The 26,710-nt window shown below is 35.0% G+C and overlaps 1 protein-coding gene across 1 annotated transcript in view; it reads right to left on the bottom strand.

Moving 5' to 3' along the window:
- LOC136025913 (helicase domino-like) overlaps positions 1-26,710 on the bottom strand; it is a 144,374-nt gene that overhangs the window by 86,106 nt on the left and 31,558 nt on the right. The window contains exons 6-12 of the mRNA XM_065701977.1: positions 25,353-25,551; positions 22,472-22,621; positions 12,405-12,610; positions 8,601-8,717; positions 5,922-6,250; positions 3,796-3,998; positions 2,023-2,192 (exon numbers count right to left, since the gene is read on the bottom strand). Coding sequence (XP_065558049.1) covers positions 2,023-2,192; positions 3,796-3,998; positions 5,922-6,250; positions 8,601-8,717; positions 12,405-12,610; positions 22,472-22,621; positions 25,353-25,551 — 1,374 coding nt within the window. The remainder of the gene's footprint in view (positions 1-2,022; positions 2,193-3,795; positions 3,999-5,921; positions 6,251-8,600; positions 8,718-12,404; positions 12,611-22,471; positions 22,622-25,352; positions 25,552-26,710) is intronic.

Genomic DNA, 26,710 nt, shown 5'->3' with positions numbered 1-26,710 from the left:
ATCGCCACGATAATCTTAGAAATGTATTTATCTTTGCGAATAATCCTCTCAAGAGTTTCACGAGTTGAAATTTGAACAGATTCCTAATAGTAAACAAATTAATTTCTTTGAATTAGTTAATCCAAGAAGCAATTGTTTATTCTAAACAACTATGTAAATATTCGCTAAGTTCTTTCTTATTTTTTTAAGGATATGAAATAGAAAAATTCCAACTTTGGATAGTTAATTATTTGGTAGCCTAGATTAAACAATTGCTGTTATTTCTTTCTTCTTAATTGAAAATTCCTTATTAGTAATATCGAATTCTTATCTCGTGATGTGATAAAATTCAGATCTGTTACAGCCCTTATGTCACTGTGTTCTATTTTGAACGCAGAGATATCGAAAAGTTTTGCACAATTAAATATCTTAAACAGCGCTCAAGAAGATTGAAAGAAGAATAAAATTCAGAAGAAGAATAATATTCAGATCTGCTACAGCCCTTATGTCACTGTGTTTTATTTTGAACATAGAGATACAGAAAAGTTTTCCACAATTAAATATCTTAAATGGCGCTCAAGAAGATTGAAAGAAGAATAAAATTCAGAAGAAGAAGAAGAAGAAGAAGAAGAAGAAGAAGAAGAAGAAGAAGAAGAAGGAGAAGAAGAAGGAGAAGGAGAAGGAGAAGAAGAAGAAGAAGAATAATAATAAAATTCATATCTGCTACAGCCCTTATGTCACTGTGTTTTATATGAACGCAGAGATATCGAAAAGTTTTCCACAATTAAATATCTTAAACGGTGCTCAATAAGATTGAAAGAAAAGAAAATTCAGAAGAAAATAATATTCAGATCTGCTACAGCCCTTATGTCCCTGTGTTTTATTTTGAACGCAGAGATACCGAAAAGTTTTCCACAATTGAATATCTTAAACGGCGCTCAAGAAGATTGAAAGAAGAATAAAATTCAGAAGAAGAAGAAGAATAATAAAATTCATATCTGCTACAGCCCTTGTGTCACTGTGTTTTATTTTGAACGCAGAGATACCGAAAAGTTTTCCACAATTGAATATCTTAAGCGGCGCTCAAGAAGATTGAAAGAAGAATAAAATTCAAAAGAAGAAGAAGAAGAGGAAGAAAATTCAGGTCTGCTACAGCCCTTATGTCACTGTGTTTTATTTTGAACGCAGATATAACGAAAGTTTTCCACAATTAAATATCTTAAACGGCGCTCAAATGCCTTCTCTTCTTGCTATACTACAGACAGACATATGTCTGCCCAGGATTTCAGATGCTAAAGTGATTTTCTTTGTTTTTAATGAGTGAGATTGTAATTCTCCTATGAGCATTTTACTATTAAAAGTCCAATAATACAGTTTTCATTTCAATCCAGCACCATTTTCGAGGTGTTTAAGGATATTTTAAAAAATTCCAGTCATTTTTTTGCAACAAACTCCCAAACTTAAGATTAGTCAAATATTTTTACCATTCCGGATCAGCTTCAAATGGTGTTTCTACCTCATTAAACTTTATATTTTTTTCAAAAGGCGTTATTAAAACTTAGGTTACTTTAGGTTACAGTTCGTTCTTTACTAGGTTGCAGTGGGTATCACAACCATGATCAATTTAATATCCTGACGATTCACGTAAAATTCGATGCTTAGTTGCAACAAATTGTAGCTATAACCCTGTGTCTAGAAATTCAAATTCTACCAAAGCCTCCTTTGCACTATATCTACCATCTACACTTAAGAGTGGAGTTCACATGTATGTCTGGCTGAAATCCCATGCTTAAATAAGTGCACAGCTAGACATACACGCCTAGGTAAGGATGTGGTGCCGGACTTGCAACGACACAAAATATTCTTCTTCATCTTGTCTGTATTATATTAGATGGCAAGACCCAGAATGAAATTCTGGCCCTGCAGTGGGTTGCTACTGGTGAGTTCGAAAAGTCCTGGGCCCCTTATTACCAAGCAGAGATCAATCCCACTGCGCCACTACAGGACATGAAAAAAAAACCCTATATGAATAGGAATACAAACCTGTCTTTGATCAATTTTGGTAGAACCATCTAGTCTGAGGTAAGTATGCCCATGGAATGTTAGAAAACTTTCAAGGACGTCCAACATCCGTGTCATTTGTGTAAATATTAAGACACGATGTTTGCCAACTTTCAAATCACGCAATAACCGATCCAACACTTGCAGTTTACCTGAAAAAATAAAGGCAGCCTGTAGACAAGATACGCAGACAATAGACATTTGTATTGAGAATTGAAAAAAAAAGGGGGGGGTGTTGCAGGTACTAAAGTTTTTAAGAAACGGCAATGAAAACCTTGCCAAGAGTTCCACCATGTTCAAACTCGCTCTTCCAAAATATGCAGTTCCATAAAAAAAACAGCTGATGTAAAATATCAAAGAAATATTTTCCATAACTGAGTCTTGCCCCCCCCCCCCCCACAATACATATCCATATGTAGTTAGATAAAAAACAATAACAGGAATGAGAAGAGACAATTATATTGTTACTTCTATTCCTAAACCGTTGAGCCGCTGACGATCCCAATGACCTACCCAGCAAGATGAGACAAGCAGGCTTAACACCCGACCTACATTCTACCTGTTACATTCCAGATACATTTAGGAAGAGAAAAAAATTAACCTTCATAATATCAGATTTTATTTGATTCAATATAACTTAAAAAAAAGGTACGCTATTTTTTTTCTCCAATACTATTCCTGGTCTAGATAAAGGCAGTCAGAAATGGCTCCTTGTGTACCAATCCACGCATGCAGTTTTAAAAAAATATAATTTATATTCAAATTTCATTACCTATATTTTATTGTAAATTACTAAGATATACAAGACCTAAAAAGAAATTTCCCATAATTGAGTCCGTCATCCCATAAAGTATCTAGGGGGCACTTTGCTGAAGAGCTCCCTAGGGGCTCTAACTTTGCTAAAGTTAGACGCTCTAACGTTGTTAAAACGCTATCGTTGGCTCTTTGCTGAAGTTAGGGGCTCCAACGCTAGCTGAAGAACCTCCTAGGTACCTCTTGGACATGACCCTAGAGGGCACTGAACTTTCTTAAGCACTTGATAGTCTTTTAATTTGTCCTACTTGCAAGAATATTCCCTCTAGGTAGGTAATTCCCAACCTACAAGTAGGGAATATACCCTTTAGGTAATGCTCACGCCACATTATGGTCACACTTTTGGATAAAACCAATTTTCGCATGACTGCAGCACTAATCATAACCACAATTCATAATTTCTCGATTTGGACACTGTTCAACGTTCAAGCATAACATTTTTACTGACCAATCAAAGCCAAGAGGTGGACATGAAATATATCAGTATGCAGCAAGGCGAACAAAAAAATAACAGAAATTAGAAGAAAAGAGTATATTGTTACTACTATTCCTACATCTTTATGATTCAATAAAGATCTTAAAGACTTTCTCCCCACTCTTAAAGTATATTATATGCAGGCTTCCCAACACCCAATCCACATTCTACCTGGTAGATTCCACATACATTTATATATGTAAATTAATAAACTACTTATACAATAAGTCTATTCAAAATAAATTATTTAAATATAATTCATTAGATTATTATTGAATAATAAATATAATTTTTGTTTTATTAAACTCGTATATAATTAAAATCTATAAAACATATCAATGTTTGAAATACCGAAATTCTACAGAAACTACAAAGGGTACGTGCCCGATTTCATTTAAAAATTTGCACCCCAGTAGAAGTCCAAAATGGAAGAGGATTAACAACTATAGAATTTTAACACTCCTTACCACAATCATATTGGATGAGTCGAGGATCAGGAAATTGGGTCATCATAGCACTGGCTGTGGTATGTAAAATAGTTCCAGGGGCTGTCAACTCATTTTTGAAGATGAATTCTCTTCGTTGTTCGCACCATAGCCTTGAAGGGGGCGTGTGACTAGCATGCATTTTAATGAACGGTGCCATTGCTCCAGGAACAACAAATGTGAATCTTAAAATAATCATTACTTTGAATGAACTTAATAGGGTCAATTTTGAAATGAAGAAAAAAATGGTAAAGTTTTGATTGTTTGATCATCAATTATTTAATTTATATTTTTTAATAATTAAAAATAATTATTTTGAATAAACTAGGGTCGATTTTGGAATAAAGAAACGAAGAATTTTTAGCAACGGGTTTAATATATCTTCACTGTCACGCCAAAAGGTCGTAACTGATATTTTCACTGCTTCTAAGGTGATAGCCCAAACCGCTTGACAAGCTGTTCTCAAAGGGAGAATCAGCAGGATAATGCATATTCAACTACATTTTGATCCTCCTCTCTTTGAAAACAGCTTGGCAAACGGTATTTTGCAATTATTTCCAAAGTATGGAAATGTCAGATACAGTCTTAGGCGAAAGATTTTTTTTTTAATTCAGTTAAATGTGACTGCTTAATTGTAGACTGTCTTACGGATGACTCAATCAATTATAAGCCATTATTGTAAGCATTTACTTGTTGACTTTTGCCATCGTTCATTCATATTTCAAATCACATCTTTTTACCAATTTTAAGAAAAACTTTTTTTTTTTTTTCATTTCTATATACAGTGATTTTTATTTTGTGAAGTATTATCTGGTACGTTATTAAAAAAAGATAAATAAAAAATAAAAGAAAGGTAGGCTATTTAAAACATGCAGAAATAGGCAACTATATTAACGGGTCAATCCTCTTACTAAAAACTCACCGGGGGGAGTTTCAAAATAAGGTACAACCCTTAGATCACCTGAGTTTACGCAATTCGCTGTGGGTACCATATTGGATAAAGGGGATATAAGCGGCCAGGGCACCACGTATGGAGGGCGGGGCGGGGTGACCAAAGCCTATTTACGGGGAAATGGGAATTCCTAATGTTAGCAATCAGGAATTAGTACTTACTTAAATGTTGAAACCAATCAATAATATAATTTTCCACTCTAATTTCAAAGATGAGGTATCATCCAAAGCGAGACAGAAAATTAGTCTTGATCAAGGCCAAATTAGCCGAGCCAGCGTTTTCGACTGATTCACAGCATTAAAAAAAAAAAAAAAAAAAAAAAAAAAAAAAAAAAAAAAAAAAAAAAAAAAAAAAAAAAAAAAAACATTGTAAATCATACGTGACGCATTTCTTTTGCTCATCTAAAAACCAGAATATTGCAGCCCCCTCCCCTACTATAAAAAGTTTTTTAAAATGTATTTCGAAGATCAAAGGTATATTCAGAGCGCAACCATGTTTTTTTCTTTCTCAATGTTATAGGAATGCCAATGTTGCAGATTAAATTTTTTTGCAAATTTGTGTTATGTGGTCTATTCTAACGTAATCAAACTTCTATCAGTCGTGCCAAGTAACGGTTTTTCTTTTTTCTTTGAGGGGGGGGGGGGCAATTCTATTTTTTTTTTTCAAAGAAAATATCCAAAATGGAGTATTTTTTTTATGAGAATAACAAATACAGGTATTTTTCGAAATCTAAGGGGGGGCTACCCCTTCCCCATTAGGTCAAGTGGATTTTATGCTCTTCTGTTTTTAAACTACAAGAATCAATTTTATTCTGAAACTTTTATGGTAGGTAATAATTCCAAGAAACCTGACTAGTGAATTAAGGTGATTGGAGTCAATGCCCCCCCCCCCCTGCATCAGTTAATTATTTTAATTTTGACATTGCTCTTTACTTTAATAGGAAAAGGCTGGCCTTTGACATATCTACGTTTTAGAGCTTATCTATGATCAGCTAACAACATACGCTCCGTGTTGTGTTAATAAAGTTTCAAGTGTCAAAAGGTAGCCTACTCAATTGAAACCCGCTATGTCTGACTACAAAATAATAGCCTACTCTAGCTAGCAAAGAGACGATTTAAGAGGACACAAAGGCATGATATAAAACAAAACATCATACCTAGTTAAAATATCTGTTAGTTCGTGAGCAAGTTCTTCTGGAGTCCTAACCAGATTTTCTAATTTGGTCGTACGACTCCAAAAGCTTTTACGACTCAACCCTCTAAAAGCAATGGCATTACTAACATTCACAGACCCAGAAACAGACCAAGGTTGATCAGCGTGTCGAAGGGATTGAACAGGTTGATTTGAGGTAGGCAAAATGGAGACCAGATTTTGAACATCTTCCCCATAAACAGGACAGGCAGCAGATTTGAGCTTGTTCAGTTTGGCCAAAAACACTAGCCTCTCCTTTCGCTCCATTTTTCTTTTCTGCTCCACAGTATTATTCTGGAAAAAGTCATCTGTTGACTTGAAGTCATTTATAAGAATTTCATACTTAATGAACGTAAGAAAAATAAGAGTACACACAAAGCCCTATGTTATTAAATATGGGACTGTCAGGATTGACGGCCCATGGATCACCAGGTAAGGATAAGGTAAGGCATAAACCAGGTAAGGATAAAAGCATAAAGACCCTCCAGATCCATTGATCCACGCAGCACTTAGGCTTAGCTCAAGACACGTCACTCTTCTTGCTTTATTTATCTTTTCAGCACCACATTATTATCATCGATAAATTTTTTGATGACCTTTTTTTTACATTTATTGACTTTTATTTGACATTTATTGATTTGAAGACATTTATTATGAATTCCGCACTTAAAAGAAGGAAAAAGGGCATAGGAGCATATACCCAACCTTGTTACTAAATATGGGACTACCAGGGCTAACAACCCATGGATCAGACAGGAAAAGCTAACAAAAATGAAGATCTTTTAGAGCCATTGATAAGAGCGACATTTCAGCTACTGTGTCTCCTCTACAAGGGCAGGTGGCAGGTCTGTATTTATAATATATTTACAATTTAATTTTCACTATATTAAGAATCTTTGAATGACCTATGAAGACAAACCAAACGAAAGATAAAACAGGAAAACAAAAACATAGCAAAAGAAAAGCCACATTAAATTTGAAGGTCAGATTAGGACATCTAAAGGCCCATTCACACTGAGATTTCAATAATTCTGAGATATGTCTATTGCTAATTTGCGTCAATCAGAAAATTCCGTAAAAAACTTGATTGTCTCTTATTAGGCTAGCAAAATCTCGGTTTTTGTTAGATCTCATTATGAATGGGCATTAGGGTACAAATGTAAATAATACAGTCCAGTACAATATAACAGAAGAAATGAGATAATTTGTTAGTCTTAAAGATGATTAGGGAAGCTGTGCTGTTTTCATAATAGCAGAATTTGCATAATGTACAGTGTTTCCATAGATAGATAGATAGATAAGTGTATTTCAAAAACCCGTGGGCCATATACACAAAAATATAAATAAATAACAAATAAGCAAGGAAATTAACAACAGTACGAACACGCACAAAAAACAGAATTCAACGCAAAAAGTACCTAATCTAACTACAAAAGAAATTAATCATATAAAACATAAGCCTCAAACTAATTCACAAATTCGATCGAGTAAATTTATTCCATTTTGCCCTGCGATTGGAATCTATTTTAAATCTTCAAATTGGATGTGACAATACAAAATAGTTAGAAAGATAGCGTGCATTTTTCCTTAAAAAAACAAAAATTTAAAAATTACACAATTCGATTTTTTACTTTTATTCGTGAGTATTTGTTTGGCACAACGAAGAATCTCTCCCCCCCCCCCAATTTTTGTCCGACTAGTAAAAAAGTAATACAAATATACATAAACAAATTTCTAAAGCTTTTTAAAGAAGTTTTTTTTTAATACTACTTCCATTTTGTAATTATATTTGTTACATTGTCATTTTACTGACAATTTTTTATTGTTATTCTAAGAAATTACTCAGAAAATATGTTTTCGAATTTCAATCAAAATTTTATTATTTTTGACAAACAAAATTTTATTCTTTTACTTTTATTAATAAGTAATGTTTTACACAAAGAAGAACTTTCACGCATCAAGGGAATAATAAAAATGATTTTGATATTTAATTTTTTTTACTTTTTTTTAGAGACAAAAGGGAATAAAATGTATATTGATATAAAGAAACACCTAATTGTCCTGCGCACCAAATACGATAAAAGAAACTGTATTAAACTAATCGACAGAGCATATAAAGTTGCCGTTGTTTTTCAGTATTACCGCTATCAATCAGTCACAAAATGATGGTGCACACATTCTCAGACAATATTTATTTTAATTTCATTTTTTAAATCCACTTTTATTGTCCTTGTCCTTCGTTTTCATTATATTTTTTTTTATTCACTGGACTTTGTATTATATTGTCATTTTGTTGACAATTTTTTTTGAATTGTCATTCTAAGAAACTACTAAGAAGCTTTTTTCGAGTTCCCAAGTAAGAAATGGCAATCCATCATTCGAACAAAATATTGTATACAATAATTGTCAATTTCTTATTGTCATAGTTTTTTTTGTGTTCTATTATTGGCATTGTCTTTTTGTTATATTTTCATTTTATTGACAATTTTTTATTGCCATTCTAAGAAAGTTGGAAGTACCAATCAATAACTTGAACAAAATGTAGTTTAAAAAGAATCATTCAATTAAACAAAATATTATTTTTAGAAAAACATCACTTACGCTAATTACTACTTCCTATCAACGTAGAAAAAAGAAAACTAACCCTGGTCAATGTTATCTTATCATACTGCAGGGACGGATCAATATAAGGTTTGTCCGGTTGAACTGACCTTCCTTCGCCATTTAAATGGGGTTTGGTTTCATCAGATACAGATGGTTCCTAAAGGCAGAAAAAAGTAAATGGCATTTGAGGAAAATGGTAGAAAAATTAGACTTCACTGTATCATAGTAGCTTATCCAGTGACATCTGGGTAACCATGATCTGCTAACAAGGGAAAAAATTGTTTGGAGAAAAAATTGGTTTTAAACTGAATGAACACTGGACATACACTGCACTTTTGATACACACCTAACACCCTTATGAACACACATACTTTGATACTTTAAAACCAGAAAAAAAAATAACTTGACCAATTTGGCTTCTTAACAACTCACTTATCAAGAATTTAAATAATCGCATTATTTAATGTCAAACTTAGAACAGTAAACTTTCGTAGGGATGACATTCTTCAAAGAGTCCTATCCTATGCAAAGACAAATATTGACTATTGGGCGAAGTGAAGGGATACAACCCAAACGCCATTACAAATGCAAAATTTCGTTACCAAAGACGACACCACTGGCTAATTTTACCCAAAAAATTGATGAAACTAGTATTTAACATGTTAAGCTTTCGTTAACTGATTTTACAAAAAAAAACTAATAGCATAAACTTATAAAAACTTCCTGTATTTATAAAAAACAAACTTGATTTATTTTTAAAAGATCTGATTCCAACTAAGAATTGAAGATTATCTTTTATTTTATTTTGTCATTTTTCAGGGACGATGACTCCATAGAGTCAGATGAAGAGCTTAGTTTTTATGGCACTTGGTATTAACCAAGTGACATATAGCAATCGTCAATTCTGTCGGTCCCGGTTTTGCTACTTTAGGCACTTCCAGGTAAGCTAGGACGATGAAATTTGGCAGGCGTATCAGGGACAGGACCAGCTTAAATTAGAAATAGTCGTTTTCCAATTTGACCATCTGGGGAGAGTGGGGGGCCGAATAATTCGGAAAAAATAGATAAATTGAAGTATTTTTAACTTACGAACTGTTGATCAGATCTTAATGAAATTTGATGTTTGGAAGGATATCATGTCTCAGAGCTGTTATTTTAAATTCTGACCGGATCTGGTGACATTGGAGGGGGATATGGGAGGGGGAAACCTAAAATCTTGGAAAACACTTAGAGTGGAGGGATCACGATGAAACTTGGTGGGAAAAATAAGCACAAGTCCTACATACATGATCGACATAACCGGAACGGATCCGCTCTCTTTGGGGTGGTTGGGGGGGGGGGGGGGGGTAATTCTGAAAAATTAAAAAAATGAGGTATTTTTAACTTACGAACGGGCGATCGGATCTCAATGAAATTTGATATTTAGAAGGAATGGTGTCTTAGAGCTCTTACTTTAAATCCCGACCAGATCTGGTGACATTGGGGGGGGGGAGTTGGGGGGACCGGAAATCTTAGAAAATACTTAAAGCGGTGAGATCAGGATGAAACTGGATGGGAAGAATAGAAACCTGTCTAAGATACGTGACTGACATAACCGGGCCGGATCTGCTCTCTTTGGTGAAATGGGGGGGGGGGATAGTGTTAAAATTTAGGTATTTGTAACTTACGAAAGGGCGACCAGATCTTAATGAAATTTGATGTTTAGAAGGATCTTGTGCTTTAAAGTTCTTTTTAAATTCCGACCAGATCCTGTGACATTGGGGGGGAGTTGGAGGGGAAAACCGGAATTCTTGGAAAACGTGAAAATTGTGGTATTTTTATCTTATGAATAGATGATCGGATCTTAATGAAGTTTGATTTTTAGAAGAAATTCATGTCTCAGAGCTCTTATTTCAAATCCCGACCAGATCTTTTGACATTGTGGGGAGTTGGAGGGGAAATCTTGAAAAAAACATTTGGAGTGGAGGAATCGGGATGAAGCTTGGCGGATAGAATAAACAAATGTCCTTGATACGTGATTGACAGAATCGTACTGGATTCGCTGTCTTTGGGGGAGTTGGGGGCAGGGGTTCAGTGATTTGGCGAGTTTGGTGCTTCTGGATGTGCTAGGACGATGAAAATTGGTAGGCGTGTCAGGGAGCTGCACAATTTGACTTGATAAAGTCGTTTTCCCAGATTCGACCATCTGGGGGGCTAAAAGGAGAGGAAAAATGAAAAAAAGTTTGGTATTTATAACTTACGAGTGGGTGATCGGATCTTAATGAATTTTGATATTTAGAAGGACATCGTGACTCAGAGCTCTTATTTTAAATCCTGACCGGCATTAAGCCTCTTATTTTCCTTTTTAAATCTATCTATTGATTTATAGAATTTTATTACAGCTCATACCATATGATCTCTTGGCTCTTAGCTCTTCTCGCCTCGTCACAAGTGCCATATGAGCTCTTAGCTCTTGTTCTTTAACAGTTGGTCTTCTTATTCTTAAATTAATGAAGGAATTTAGACATGATAACTATAAAACTATCAAAACTTTAATAGTTAATAGTTAAAGCGAAAATTTCGCACTAAAACTGTATAAATGATCTGATGGCACACTTTCCCTAAAGAACATATGAACAAAACTGAAACCCAAAACAGTCGGGTCAGACAACTGAAACCAGATCTGCACACTCGTCTAAGACAGATTTAAGGAACAATATATCCCGATATGGTTAATGCTCCCTTTTCTGAGAAAACAGAAAAACAAAGCTTCAAAACACTTGTTAACCTCCCCTCCACACACACACACACACACACCTAAAGATCGAAACTTTATACAGCTATGTATAAAGGTATGTCTGTTTTGATTTTACAAAACCGTTCCTCTAGACCGCTTTACTTGCAGTATCTATAGGCTTTTGACGAGGCATATTTCTGTAAAGGACTTAATATGCCATGACTGCGTCGTCAAAATTGCTTACCAAGCTGGGGTGTTCTAAGAGCCCCTTTCCAGCGCTTTCTTTGATAATTATGTATTCTGTGATGTGGTTCAATTTCTTCTTCTAAGATATTTGTGTCTGAAGGACCATATATTTCAATCATGCAAGTACTGTACAAAAAGGAAATAAAGATATCACCTTATATGACGTAGCACAGCAATCGGGGTTCTGTCGGGACGACAAGTGCGTTCCCCCTTGTTTTGAAAGAATGCAATATAAGCACAAGAGGAAATATTTATCACTACCGTATATGGAGTGAAAAGAAAATCAAGGATAAACTGATTGTTACAGTTATAGCAGAATCAGAAGAAAAAAAACGGGCTAGAACACGCACACCCTCACCGGGACCCAAAGTGTTTTGTTCTCGTTTATTCCCTTTCTTTTAAAGAAAGGATCATTCAAAGCAATACAATTTATAGTCCCTTATAAATAGAAAACCAATGCTAAATTAGTTGGGATAGTTATGGCAGGATTATAAAATCACCATTTTGATATGACAGGATATAACAAGTAAAGAACATTTAACAATAACCAGCTACATGACCGAAACTGTTGAAAATACAGTCAACATTTTTTTTCAAACCTTCTTGTTTACACTTCTTTTTTAAAGTTAAAACATAGCTCCATCTTCGGTCTATTTATACTTGAAAACTGAAATTTTCTTTGACTTTTCTTTCGTTTGGTATGCAACTATTTAGATTTTTTCGACGCCGAAAATCTCTCTGTTTTTTCCACAAATGATTCAAACTTTTCTAGTTTACGAACAATCATTTCTACTTATTACAAACAAATAAGTTCTATTTATGACTAGCTGTGGGAGTTGCATCATCCTCTTTTAAAACTTTACTAGAAACAACAATACAAACCGATATGGAAGGCTGTCTGTTCACCGAAGTGATAATTCTAATAGGCGTTTGTGGAAGGGTAGAGCTGGGAGGCAGGCTCAAACTCAGCCTTTGTTCTCCATTCCCTGTTTGATTGGAACCACGGGGAATTTGAAGCAAATGTCCATTTGTTCGATTTGGCTCAGTTGAGGATGGAATAATTGGCTGCCTTGCAGTTAACCCCTCTCCTGAAAATCAAATATTTAGCTTTGCTCGCTTTCTCTCTTTATTCTACTTTACTTAATTCTCAACTTTATTTAGTGTTCTCTCTTTATTATGTAAAAAAGATAACAGAAATATACAAACACGTGGTTTAACTTCTAATTGAAACAAACAAGAGGATGCTGTGCCTTAAAGGATCACAGTACGCGGTCAGAAGGTGATTCATTTGAAGGTTGCTACTTGCAACGAGGATCAATCAATACAAGCCTGCCATATGCTGAGTGCCGGGGCCCAGCTTCAAAATCGGCTAAATAGTCTTTTTTCTTAAAACTAGCATATTTACATTTCTGGCTACAAAAACGATCTAAATAGATCACAATTTTAAGGAAGAATTTGTATGTTTCCCACGGTGGTTGCATCAAACCTATGATGACGCCATGACATCAAGAAGAGGCTGACAGTATTTGCGGTTAGAACAAAAGTGACAATGAGAACCAATACATACAAGCCGGCCGCTTACCCGTGCTGAAGGATCACGTGCCTTAAAGGATCTCGCCCACTATAATTTTTTTTTAACCTTAACTGAGCGATCTTGCCACAACTTGTAGAGCTTGGACAAGGGATCCGAACAAATGGAAGAAAACTCAAAACCAACATATAATTTACCACAAATCTTAGAAAAACCGTCTAAATTCCTCCGTTTTGTGCCGAAGATTTAGATATTCAATTTTGATGAAACGTATATCATCCGGAAGTGGCAATTTTTTTCGAATAAATGGAGCTTTTTCCTTTCTGAAGTTCAGGAGAGGGCAATTCCAAAAAAGATTTTAGCACACCTGCTCGGTAAACGCAAAAAAATCAGCTCGGAGAAATTATTATGAAGCAATTTAGCCACTTAGGGAAATCCTTGTGGTGTCATACCCTTTAATTGACAAACTTGTCAATAAAAGAGACATAAAATATTACTGTCTCTTCAGTCAAATTTTACAATTTAACCACAAATTTTTGACAACTTTCGATGGTGGTTAGTGCCCTGGGAGAAATCACTAATGGCCCTTCGTCTTTGCGACGTTTAGCCGACGCTGAGGGTTACAAAATGTTTTTTAAAGTACCGCATCCTCGTAACAAAATATACTAGAAAAGGCTCAAAATCTCGAAGAGAGTTACTTTTCTGCTATAAATATAAATAAAAATAATAATAGAAACATACATAAAAATTGATAGAAAGATCAATCGAATAATCTATAGAATTTAAATAGATAGAGAATTTAAAAAAAAAATCGAAATGTATAACCATAAATAAAGAAGTAAATGTTATTTCTATTATGGCTAAAGCTAATGTATTAAAACAGTTCCAGGGGCCAACCGGAACGCCGAGTGCAAATATTATTAAAAGACAATTTGGTCAGCCTCATTCAAATTTACTAAAAGCACCCCCCCCCCCTCAAAGAGAAAATAACACTGGATCATACTTCTCCAGTAGATTATGTGTACATTCAAATCAATAGTCGCAATGTCGGCTCTAATTTAAATTGTCACATTTTTCGTTTGACAGGCATAACCCTTTTTGCTTAAGAACATTTGGAGTATGTCTCAGACCAGTCACCCAAAAAAACAGTATGCAATTTTTGGTTGGTAATTTGGCTGAATTTATCTTCTTTCAAACGAGGGTGCCATATTCAAAACAAATATGCCAACAAAAAAGTTTAAAAGGATGTAAGTGGCAATGTGACAATTGAATGGGAGGAAGGAAAAACAGGCAAAGAACTGAACATAACAGATACGTTCTTATTTATGTATTCAGAAGTTGAAAAAAAAACAATCAGTCTAAGGCAAAACAGACACTCAATGAGGCAAGTACTTTTTGGTTGGTAAATTCTGAGATGTTATTTGCCTTTAAATAAGAGCAACATATTTAAATAAGCATGCTAAGTTTAATAAACAAATCTGTACTTAAATAAACAAATCAAAAGATAAATATTAAATTGAAAAGATAAGGCAGACATGACTCAACTAAACAATACAACCAACAACAAAATTGTAGCCACAGTTGGTTTAGCCACACTATGGTCAATTGTTCTTGGAATGTCTGTGGATTGGTTGACCATCTATACAGCTGGCAATTGCCTAATGATTAAAATTAGAACCAGAGGCGTCAATTTATAAGAACAGATGGGAAAGTAGATAAAAAAGTAAAAACAACAGCCAAGAGCTCATATGACACTTGTGACGAGGTCGGAAGAGCAAAGAGCTTATACGGGACTTGTAACGAGGTCGGACCCTAAAATTAGACTCGGTACTAGAGTTATCAATTTTGCTGTTCTTTGTTTATAGGCAATTATTGAAAAAAAAGATAAAGTTACAAATACAGTATTCCTGTAGCCTCTTCTTGTTTGGCATTGTAACGTTTGTCCCATCAAGTTTCATCCCAATCCCTCCACTTTAAGCTTTTTCCAAGAATCACAGTTTCCCCTCCGACCCCCCCCCCCCAATGTCACCGAATACGGTTGGGATTTAAAATGAGAGCTCTAAGACGCAAGGTCCTTCTAACTATCAAATTTCGTTAAGAACCGATAACCCGTTCGTAAGTTAAAAAACCTCATTTTTTCCAATTTTTCCAAATTAAACGTCCTTTCACTCCCCCCCAGATGGTCGAATCGAGGAAGCGATTATTTCTAATTTAATCTGGCCCGGTCCCTGATACGCCTGCCAACTTTCAGATATCGCTATATTGATTACGTATCTAGTTTCGGATCTTCTTCATGTAAAAATTGGGGTGATCCGGGATTCAAATCTGAGTCCTCTCGCACCCTAAGCGAGAATCATACCCCTAGACCAGAAGCCATATGATGAACAATCATTTGTTTTATCGGCAAACAAATTCTTCTCAATTATCACGTTGGCTCGCCCCCCCCCCCAAAGATGGTCGAATAGGGGAAGAGACTATTTCTAATTTAATCTGGTCTGGTCCCTGATACGCCTGTCAACTTCCTTTGTCCTAGCTTACCTGGAACTGCCCGAACTAGCAAAACTAGGACTGACAGACAGACCGTCATACAGACGGACAGAAATTGCGATCGCTATATGTCACTTGGTAAAACAAAGTGCCATAAAAAAAGACAAAAAAGTAGAGGGAATAAAATTTACTTTTCAAAAACTAGGAAGGAGCAAATTTGTCATTTTTTCAATGAAAACACCCCCAAAAAAGTGTTTTCAAAATAAAAGGTCATATATAACTCATGATATAACTCACATAAAAAAAGATATGAATGTCGGTCTCACATCTTTACCAAATTACCAGAACTGGAAAGCGACAAACTAAAAGATTTGACAACTAATATATTGAACAAACTTTTGGCTATCATCCAAGAAGATAGATGCGGAAAAAAGGAATATGTTGCGTCACATTTTATGTTATTACATCTGTTATATTAACCATCCCCGCGATTAAGGCTTTCACTGCTAATAAACATAGCATAGCTATCACAATACTTGCAATACCCAGCATAAACAACAGCCTAGTTTGTTGTTGTTATTGTTGGTGGTTTGACGCGTTCGACCAATAGCAGAAAGACGCAGAAGGGAATCGCAGTCTCAGGTCGCAACGCTCTTCTTTGAAGAAGAGAAAATAGCACAACTCGAAAATCACCAAACATGTTTCCGGCCAGTCACCCAAAATCATAAAATATGGTTTTGGTTGGTAAATTGGCTGATTTTAATCTCCTTTCAAACTAGAGCGACAAATCTAAAATCGAATATGTCGAAAAATAGTTAAAAGGTAAATAAAAAGCTACAAGGTTGTAAAAATACATCTGAAATGTATCGACGCTAAGGTGAATCAATCATTACAAACAATGGAGACCGAAACATAATTTGTCAAAGAAAGCAAATGCACAAAATATTCACTGTTTTTCAATGAAAAATTGACATCCATTTTTAGAACTTGGCATTTTGTCAAAATTTCAATTAACTTTGGCTGACCATCTGTACGGCCGGCAATTAACCTATTTATTAAAATTAAAAGCAGAGGTGTCAATTCATGAAAACTTAGATGGGAGTAAAATGAACTTTTCAAAAACTAGAAAGGAGAAAATTTGTCATTTTTTCAATGAAGTAACCCAAAAAATTAAAAATATAAGAAGCATATACCCCCCCCCCCTCTTGAGACAATTGATTAGGAACATATGGCGAAACGACGTCATCTAGCAAATGACGATGCAATGCAGAAAATCTTCCCTTTGAAAAAATAAACTAAGAACTGAGTTACATTTTCAGTTCATAGGTTAAATGAAACGAATAAACTACTTCTTTTAAAATAATTCATACAAAAAAAGATAGAAATGCGAGTCTCACATCTATACTAAATTCCCAAAATTGGAAAGCAGCAGCACCATAATAATATTTGACTACGTATCATCACTTGAAGCATCAGCCAAACTAAAGATATTGACAACTACTATTTTGAGCAAATCTTTGGCTTATGATCCAAGAAGATAGACGTTGAAAAAGAAATATATTCCGGTACATTTTATGTTATTACCTTTTTTGCATTAACCATGCTCCCCCATAAAAGCTTTTATTGTTAATTAAATAAAAAAAAAGTTTTTTTAACTGAAAGTAAGGAGCGACATTAAAACTTAAAACGAACAGAAATTACTTCGTATGTGAAAGAGGCTGCTTCCTCATCAACGCCCCGCTCTTTACGCTAAAGTTTGACTCTTTCTCTCAATTCTTCTTTTTAAAACAGTAAAAAACTTTAGCGTAAAGAGCAGGGCGTTGATGAGGAAGCAGCCTCATTCATATACGAAGTAATTTCTGTTCGTTTTAAGTTTTAATGTCGCTCCTTACTTTCAGTTAAAAAACTTTTTTTATTTAATTTCTGAACGTTTTTGAATCAATGCATGTTTTGATTTTGGCTCTCCGCAGAGGAATAATTAAAACGAAATTTGCATTTTTTTTTTTTTTGGCTAAATGGCTTTCTCATAATTTTGATCGAATGATTCTGAGAAAAAAAGAGCGGGGGAGGAAGCCTAGTTGCCCTCCGATTTTTTGGTTAATTAAAAAGGCAACTAGAACTTTAAATTTTTTACGAATCTTTTTATTAGTAAAAGATTGACGTAACTTATAAATTAGCTTACGTAAAGAACTTTTGTATTCTCATATTTTTATTACATATATGAGGGAGTTCGCCCCCTCGTCAGTACCTCGCTCTTTACACTAAAGCTTAAATTGTGTCCCAATTAATTAAGAATGACCCCTGAATCACAAAAGCCGTAGAATAAATAGTTGAAATTACTAAAAATACTTTAGCGTAAAGAGCGAGGTATTAGGAGGAGGTGAGCCCCTCATATGGGTGATAATTTCTGTTTGTTTTAAGTTTTAATGCTGTTCCTTACTTCCAGCTGAAAGAACTTTTTCGTATTTATTTTTTCACTGTTTTTTTTTAAATAATGCTAGTAAATTCTGCGCTCCCTTCATGGAGATTTTCTTCCCCCATTACAAATTATCGATGGAAAGTTCCCCCAGCATATCCCCCTCTTCTCAACCCCTCCCCCAACCAAAAAAAATCCTCCTGAAAACGCCTGTACACTTCCCAATAACCATTACTATATGTAAGCACTGGTCAAAGTTTGTAACTTGTTGCCCCTCCCACGGGGACTGTGGGGAGCAAGTCGTCCCCAAAGACATAGTTATAAGGTTTTTCGACTACGCTGAATAAAATGGCTATCTCAGAATTTTGATCCGTTGACTTTGGTAAAATAATTAGCGTGGGAGAGGGCCTAGTTGCCCTCCAATTTTTTTGGTCACTTAAAAAGGGCACTAGAACTTTTCATTTCCGTTAGAATGAGCCCTCTTGCAACATTCTAGGACAACTGGGTCGATACGATCACCCCTGGGAAAAAAAAAGCAAATGAACACGCATCCGTGATCTGCCTTCTGGCAAAAAAATACAAAATTCCACATTTTTAGATAGGAGCTTGAAACTTCTACAGTAGGGTTCTCTGATACGCTGAATCTGATGGTGTGATTTTCGTTAAGATTCTATTACTTTTAGGGTGTGTTTCCCCCTAATTTCTAAAATAACGCAAATTTTCTCAGGCTCGTAACTTTTGATGGGTAAGACTAAACTTGATGAAACTTATATATTTAAAATCAGCATTAAAATGCGATTCTTTTGATATAGGTATTGGTATCAAAATTCCATTTTCTAAAGTTTTGGTTACTATTGAGCCGGGTCGCTTCTTACTACAGTTCGTTACCACGAACTGTTTGATAAACATCAAATTACTATCACAATACTTGCACTACCAACAGCTTTATTCACTTCGTAAATATCGCTCGAAAGTCACCGGACATGTTTCCGGCCAGTCACCCAAAAACATAAAATATGAATTTTGGTTGGTAAATTGGCTGGTATTTTATTCTCCTTTCAAACTATAGCGACGAATCTAAAATCAAATATGCCGACAATATAGTTGAAAGGCTTAGACAAAGCTACAAGGTTGTAAAGATACATTTGAAATGCACCGACGATAAGGGAAGAGACCGAAAAATAATTTGTCAAAGAAAGCAATGATTTGTATTCAAAACTGCAATCGTTTAACTATAAGCAGTAAAATTCTATTTTTAGACCTTAAATTCTATTTTAGATTCTATTAAAATTCTATTTTAGACCTTTAACTATAAGCAGTAGACTTCTATTTTTAGACCTTGGCATTTTGTCAACATTTCAATCAACTAATTTCATTATCCTTTTTGTTGAGGCCAGAGCTCCCCCCTCAATTGGTATTTTTAACTGATAGCTTGTCTAGTTTTAAGTAATTAGGTGTTATGTATAAAGTGGCAAGTTCCTCTGTTGTTATTTGAAAGGCCTAAAAAAGTTTATTTTTTAAGTTGGTGCACTGTTTTTTTTAGAGGCATTATCTACTGGGCTTTCATATCAGTTCAGGAATGTTTTAGACCTGTCACCCAAAAGCACAATATGAAATTTTTGGTTGGTAATTTAGCAGATTTTATCTCCTTTTTATTTTTTATTTAAGAATTAACGACGCTTCTTGACTACTAATGTCCCTGCGTCGGCCCTGCAGTGCATTCCTGCAGCGTGATTCGATCTCTGGGTCCCATATTACCAAGCTAAGGTCAAATCCACTGCGCCACCACAGGACTAAAAGAATAAAACGACCCTGGCAGGACACGAACCTCCAATCTCCTTTCAAACGAGGATGACATATTTAAAACAGTATACCGACACAATAGTTGAAAAGACTAGAAGTGACAAAATTAGTTAGCTTTCAGTACCCAAAAAGATTGGAGGGCAACTAGCCCCCTTTCATACCCCTTTTCCCCCAAAGTCGTCCGATCAAAATTTTGAGATAGCCATTTTATTCAGCATAGTTGAAAAGTCCAGTAAGTATGCATTTGGGGGTAACATAGCCCCCACAACCCCCGGGAACAGGGCTGTAATTTACAAAATTTGCCCATTGTTTACGCATAGTATTTGTTATTGGGAAGTATAAACATCCTTCGGGGGTAAGGGTATACAAGGGTGATTTCCGAGGGGAATATTTTCCTTGGGGAGGGAAGGTTCCAAGGGTGAACTTTTCAAAAGAAATTTTACATCGAGGAGTGGGGATTTGTCAGAATCCCAATACGAATTTAATTTGTCTTACTTTCTCTTTGTCGGCTCAATTTTGCATGTGGAGATGTTCCGGGGGATTTTCCGCTGGAGAAACTCCCTCACGGATAATTTTTCGTAAGTACCACTCGAAAGTCAACGAACATGTCTCCGGCCAGTCACCCAAAAACATAAAGTATGATGTTGGTTGGTAAATTGGCTGATTTTAATCTCCTTTCAAACTAGAGCGACAAATCTAAAAGCAAATTTGCCGACACAATAGTTAAAAGGCTAAGACAAAGCTACAAAGGAACAGATGAAAAAAAACTTACTCGTTTAACAACTTCATTTTATTATGCTCAAATTTCAAGCAATCACGTTCGTCCTCTTTTTTCGGGGGGGGGGGGGCAAGGCTCCCAGTTATCCTGATATTATTAATTTTAATCTCGTTCGTTGTTGCAACATTTGTTTTCTATATTTACTCAGCCAGTTTTCCGAAATTAAGTGTTACTTTTTTGTGCTGTCTTACAGTAATAAAGAAATGAGTATTTATTAAATTTTCTTTTTTTAGAATACTGACTGAACCCAAGGACACGATAATCTTTCATCTATAACAACAGACAACTGTGGTTTGATGTCACGTCTTTTTGTGCTGATTTTATTTGTATTTAATAAGCTGAATTCAAAGCTGACACTAGTTTTTGGCTAGGAGCATAATTCTTTTAAGTAGATAAAAACCATGAAACGATTAATTTCAAACCATTATAAACTATAGCCATCACCACCACCCCCTGCCGACTCAAATATAAGCAAAAAAGGTACAGTTAGAGTTAGAAATTTGACCAGGCAATCCCCTGGCAGCAGGGGCAACTGGCAGAGTTGCCCCCCCCCCCCTATGAACAGCTCTGCATATTACAAATAGATAAAATTACAGGAACTAGCTATTATATTATTTTACAACAATAATATGCCGTGATTTTATAGTAAACATAATTGTGGGTGATTATGCTATATTTTAAAAAGTACAACTGATACGAAAATTTGTTTTCATATTTGGATTCAGCTCCCCAATAAAAACACATCAGCTTGAAAAACATCGGCACCCCAAAAAATATTTTTGTTGGCTTAATTTAACAAAATGAAAATCATATTTTTCAAACAGGAGCAAAGAGCGACATTCAAACTTAATGAACACAACATCAAATTAAATATGGGCGGACTGTCACTATCGCCAATTGTCACGACAAATTAAAATTTTAAATACATCACAATCATTTTGACAAAAAAAAGGTAAATAAACCTTTCAATTGCCAACCGTCTATATCGATGGATTTGAATCGATTGATTTTTTACAAAAAGTGAGAAACTCGGGGTGTCAGCACCATAGAGTATGATCCACTAGCCGCATAAATTTATCCCCTTTTATTGCTTCGATCTCTTGTTTATGTTCTGCAATGTACTTGGTTTGTTAATACAATGTGCTGTCTTAAAATAGTGCCACAAGAAAACGCTTCACAGGAACTTGAATCGGAAGATTCGGAAATGAAAGAGGAAAATTAACAATAAATAAAGATATATAAAAACATATATAATAGATAAATATCAATATATAATAAATAATAGCTTATATATAAACTGTCACTTTTCTACAACACATTAACCAAGGTGTCAGACTTTTGCACCAACATGTACTTTAGAAACATAATCAACAAAAAAGCACTACTGCCAACACATAGCCAAAACCTAAAGTTAGTTCAATCAGTTCAACCTTTCCTATTGACCTTCCCTGGATTTTTCCAGGTACCTTTCGGAGCTGGTCCAAAGGACCCAATTCCTTTGGAGCGGCGACATCAGGACGCAAACCCCGTCACAAAGGACATATTATATCACTATTTTAATTTAATCATCTTGATGATTTTAGTTTAAATCAAAGAGAGGTTACTTACCGCGCTCTTTATTAGATAATTACTTCGATAATCTTAAATGTAATTAATTGATTGATTTGTTCAATAATAAATTAATCTAAAAATAATTAATTTGTTTAATTTAAATAAGAGATCAATTACCTCCATAAAAAGGTTTATTTATTTAATTGATTAGTTAATTTAACAATCAAACAATTTAGCCGTAATAGATTTGATTAGCTTAAACCAAAGAAAGATTACTTACCTCCTACAAACGGTTAATTTAATTAATTGATTAGTTAACTTAAAAATTAAATAATTTAACAATGATGAATTTGATTGATTTAAATCAACGAGAGATCACTTACCTCCTGACAATGATACTGGAGGCGACGGCAGAATTGGGGCGGGTGAGGCAAGTAGAGGCTGAGGAGTTGTGTCTCGGATGCCTGAAGGAGGTGGAGTCGGTACAGCTCTAAATGCTGAAATACCTGGTCGAGGTATCATTACTGACTGGCCTAGAATCAAAAAATAGAACTTAAGGTCGGTAAACAGGGACGAAATGGGGTTTATAGTGGTAAAAAGTTACATTGTCTCAGAGAATATAATTTCATCAACTGAATCAGGCTTAGATCGTAAAAGACATCATTGCGTTATGGATACCTAAATATTGGCCAAGAAATTAGTAAAAAAAAAAAACAAACAGAAAAAAAAAACAGAAAAAAAAACAAACAGAGAAAAAAACGGAACTAACCCATCTTTGTTTTAACGAAATCCCGGCCGTATTCTGGGGGGAGAGGGTTTAACCACCTTAAATGTGTGTCAACACGTAACACAAACGCATAAAACAAATTTTTCATGATCTTTTTATAGCCCCCCCCCCCTCTAAAGTCAGCTTTTGGAAAATAATACCTCCGAAAAATGCTTAAATAAATAAAGTCAGCTTTTATAATACCTCGAGCAGTGATTGAAAAGGAACGTATCTACTAGTCAAATTTAGGACCCAGAAAAAGTTAAATATATCTAATTCCACTCCTTTCCCCCTGCAGAATTGCTGCTTGTACCTACTTATCCAGATCTTACCTTAATTTAGTTTCTATTTAAACTGGTGATGAGATGACTTATTAGAACCATTCCTTTACCTATCTGGGGCCCTCAGACTAATACTGAAAAAAAAAATAACTACAATATTGAACACACTAGTTTGTTGGCAATCTCAATCATCCAATTAGAAGGGGAATGCAAAAAGTATTTTATCTTTCGGGGTGTGAAAAGACCTCAGCTCCTGTATAAACTGCTCATTCATAATCCATTTTTCATACTTCCCCTTGGATCTTTGTATCTTTCAATAATGCAGGGGTCGGCCACAACGAGATGCGCAAGAAAAGTGACTTTAATGCCTTTTCTATTCAAAAAGTGACAAAAAGTGAGTATTCAGGGGCATTCAGAACAGAGGCACTTGGACTGCAGGGGTCCATGTTATATTTTGCCTTTAGGAATCCTCCAGTTTAGTTGTGGGTGAGGAGGGTAACATCCTAATGTTTCATTCATTTGTTGTTTTTTTAATCGTTCATTATAAGAAACAAATAGGAAAGTAATAAAAATACGATGAAGTACTACTGCAGTACAACCTCACACATCATGGTTATCATGAGCAAAAATATGATTAAACAAACTTTTTCCTGAGCATAATCTGAAATTCTTCAGAAAAGAATTCGATTCAAGAGCTTGTTACCCACATCCAAAAAGACAGTATTTAGGAGTTACGAAAACAAGCTTTCAGAATTAAATCTCTCGAAAACGGGTTCGAATCAAAAATAATACAACTGATCTTCCATGGCTTAAAACCTGGAAATCCGGGTTTGCAGTTTCTCCTACTTCAGTAGTCACCTTTGAAATAAGTATACAATTAATGCTAAAATATAAAACAATCTCTTTGTCCATAAATTTCTTTCTTAAAAGCCAGTAAACCAATTTTCAGCAGCTGAACACTGAAGAATCTAGATAGCAAAATTACGAGGGGGGGGGGGGGGAATTACAAAAAGTTAAAAATTTTATACAAGGTAAGTGTATATTTTGTCCATTTACGACTGAAAATTTTGAGGTCAATAAAACGTTAAAAAATATACTTTTTCTTGTTTTAAGTCGCAAAGTGTATTTTTCAATATATTCACTTCTTTGATGTACAGTTCAGAAAGGTAAATAATCTTAAAAAAAGGTACATTTTATTATGCCGCGAAGAGGCACACTTTCTGAGCTTATCATTAATGGTTGTCATTTTCTACTTTTTACTCTCTTTTTGGGTGGTCTAGACTTGCAGAATTCTTTCAAAATTTGGTGGAGGGCCCTTGCCCTCCTTCTAAGTGAAGACTTTAAGCTTACAGATGCCGTAGTTGGGGCGAGGGAAGACAAACTTGTAAGAAGTTTGGACTCATACAATTTTATCCTATAGTTTTACCACATGATTTTAGGGCCCGTATAATTTCATTAACTTGACTTGGCGATGGTTTCTACATCGATTTCAGTTCATTGAATAAATCAAATGAAGGAAAAACAAATGCGACTTATGATTTGACAAAGTGGGATAATTTGAACACAAAACTGATAGTGCGTGACTGAGAATCTATAAGTTGAGACCTAGCGGAAGGGTTTGTTGTGACTAATTTGAAGGGTGCAAGGCCCAACAGATGGGAGAAGGATCCCCCTCACCCCCCCCCCTAAATTCGCCAGTTCAACTGATAAGGGTTAAGAGCACGATTAAAAGCTTGTGATAAAAAATAAATACGCAACTTATGCAAAATTTTCTGTAAACATTTACAGATGTTGCTTTGGAATTTCAATATGTTTCAATTCCTGTTGTCTTAATATGTTTTCACATTACCTAGTTCACTGTTTTCACATTTACTTCTAGTTCACTGAAATAACCCATAACAAAATCGAGTTTTGAAACAACAAAAAGTGACTTTAGTGGCAAATTCAACGAAAAAGTGACAAGCTAAAATAAAAGTGACAAAAATTGATTTTAGTGACTGCGGCCGACCCCTGATATTGCAACGTAATCATTAACTATTTTGCTTATTTTTTTAATCTTCTATAGTAGATTGTTCCTATGATATAGTTTATAGTAACTATGGTAAATGACGGGTATGTTACCCCATATATTTACAATAAATACTGAACGCCACAGCCTTAAGAATCAATTTAATAAAGCGATAACACACACAATAACAAGAAGAGAAAAATACATACCAGGGACTGAAGTCGTTTGGGGCTTAATGACCAACTTAATCTTCCCTGATGGACAACGAGGTGGAAGAGGGGGTAGATTATCCAGATTCTGGATTATTGCCACAGGTGCTTGAGACTTTTGAGTCCTATGAGCTGCATAGGCAGTGAGCAAGTTTTCCAATTTGGGAAGTAGAAGATTCATGGCACCCAGATTAACATGCTAAAAAATATATAATATTACTTCCGAGAATAAAAAATTGGGAACATAAAACGAACAAAAATCATTTCTAAGCAACAGTGGTAGAGCCATTAATTACTTGGTTACATGCGACAGTCTTGGCAATTACATAATTACCAACAGCATATACGTATACATAACTGTGAATATATAATTATCAGTTGTATATACTCCAAACAGTCTTGGCAATTAGGTAATTTCCAGCTATATATATAAAAGCTGTATATATGCCAACATTCTTAACAATTAAATGACTAGCAGCTGTATATATGTAATTACCAGCTGTATATATGACAACAGTTTTGGCAATTAGATAATTAACAGTTGTATGTATGTATGTATATATGTAATTACCAGCATTATATATGGAATTACCAGCTACATATATGTCAACAGTCTTGGCAATTAGATAATTGCCAGCTGTAAAGATATATACGAAATTACCAGCAGTACAGATGAAGATACGAAATTACCAGCTGTATAGATGTATACACGAAATTACCAGCTGTATAGATGTATACACGAAATTACCAGCTGTATAGATGTATACAGGAAATTACCAGCTGTATAGATGTATACACGAAATTACCAGCAGTACAGATGTAGATACGAAATTACCAGCTGTATAGATGTATACACGAAATTACCAGCTGTATAGATGTATACATGAAATTACCAGCTGTATAGATGTATACACGAAATTACCAGCTGTATAGATGTATACACGAAATTACCAGCTGCATAGATGTATACACGAAATTACCAGATGTATATATGCCAACAATCTAGGCAATCAGATAACATGAGTAAATGCATGGGGAGCTAGCCCTCCCAAAAGAATGAAGAAAGTACTGAATCACTAAATGAGCAGCAGCAACTGGATTCTAACTATTCTTAGCAAAGGTGGTGGTGTCTAAAAAGGGTTCAAACATCTGCCACACTCGAGCTCTAAAGGCAAACATCAGCATAAGCACAAGGATGGGAAGGCCTGGTGGATTGAAAATTCTCTATAGAAATAGCAAACCCAAAAAATTTCTGCTAGCATTAAATGAAAATACAGCCGAATATCTCAGTGCTGAAATGCTTGATTAGGTGCCCTAGACAATATTTTTAATATTGACCATGGAATCCTATTTCTGCC

The sequence above is a fragment of the Artemia franciscana genome, chromosome 4 (genome assembly GCF_032884065.1).
Source record: "Artemia franciscana chromosome 4, ASM3288406v1, whole genome shotgun sequence".
Lineage (NCBI taxonomy): Eukaryota > Metazoa > Arthropoda > Branchiopoda > Anostraca > Artemiidae > Artemia > Artemia franciscana.
This window is presented reverse-complemented; position numbering and strand designations above follow the sequence as displayed.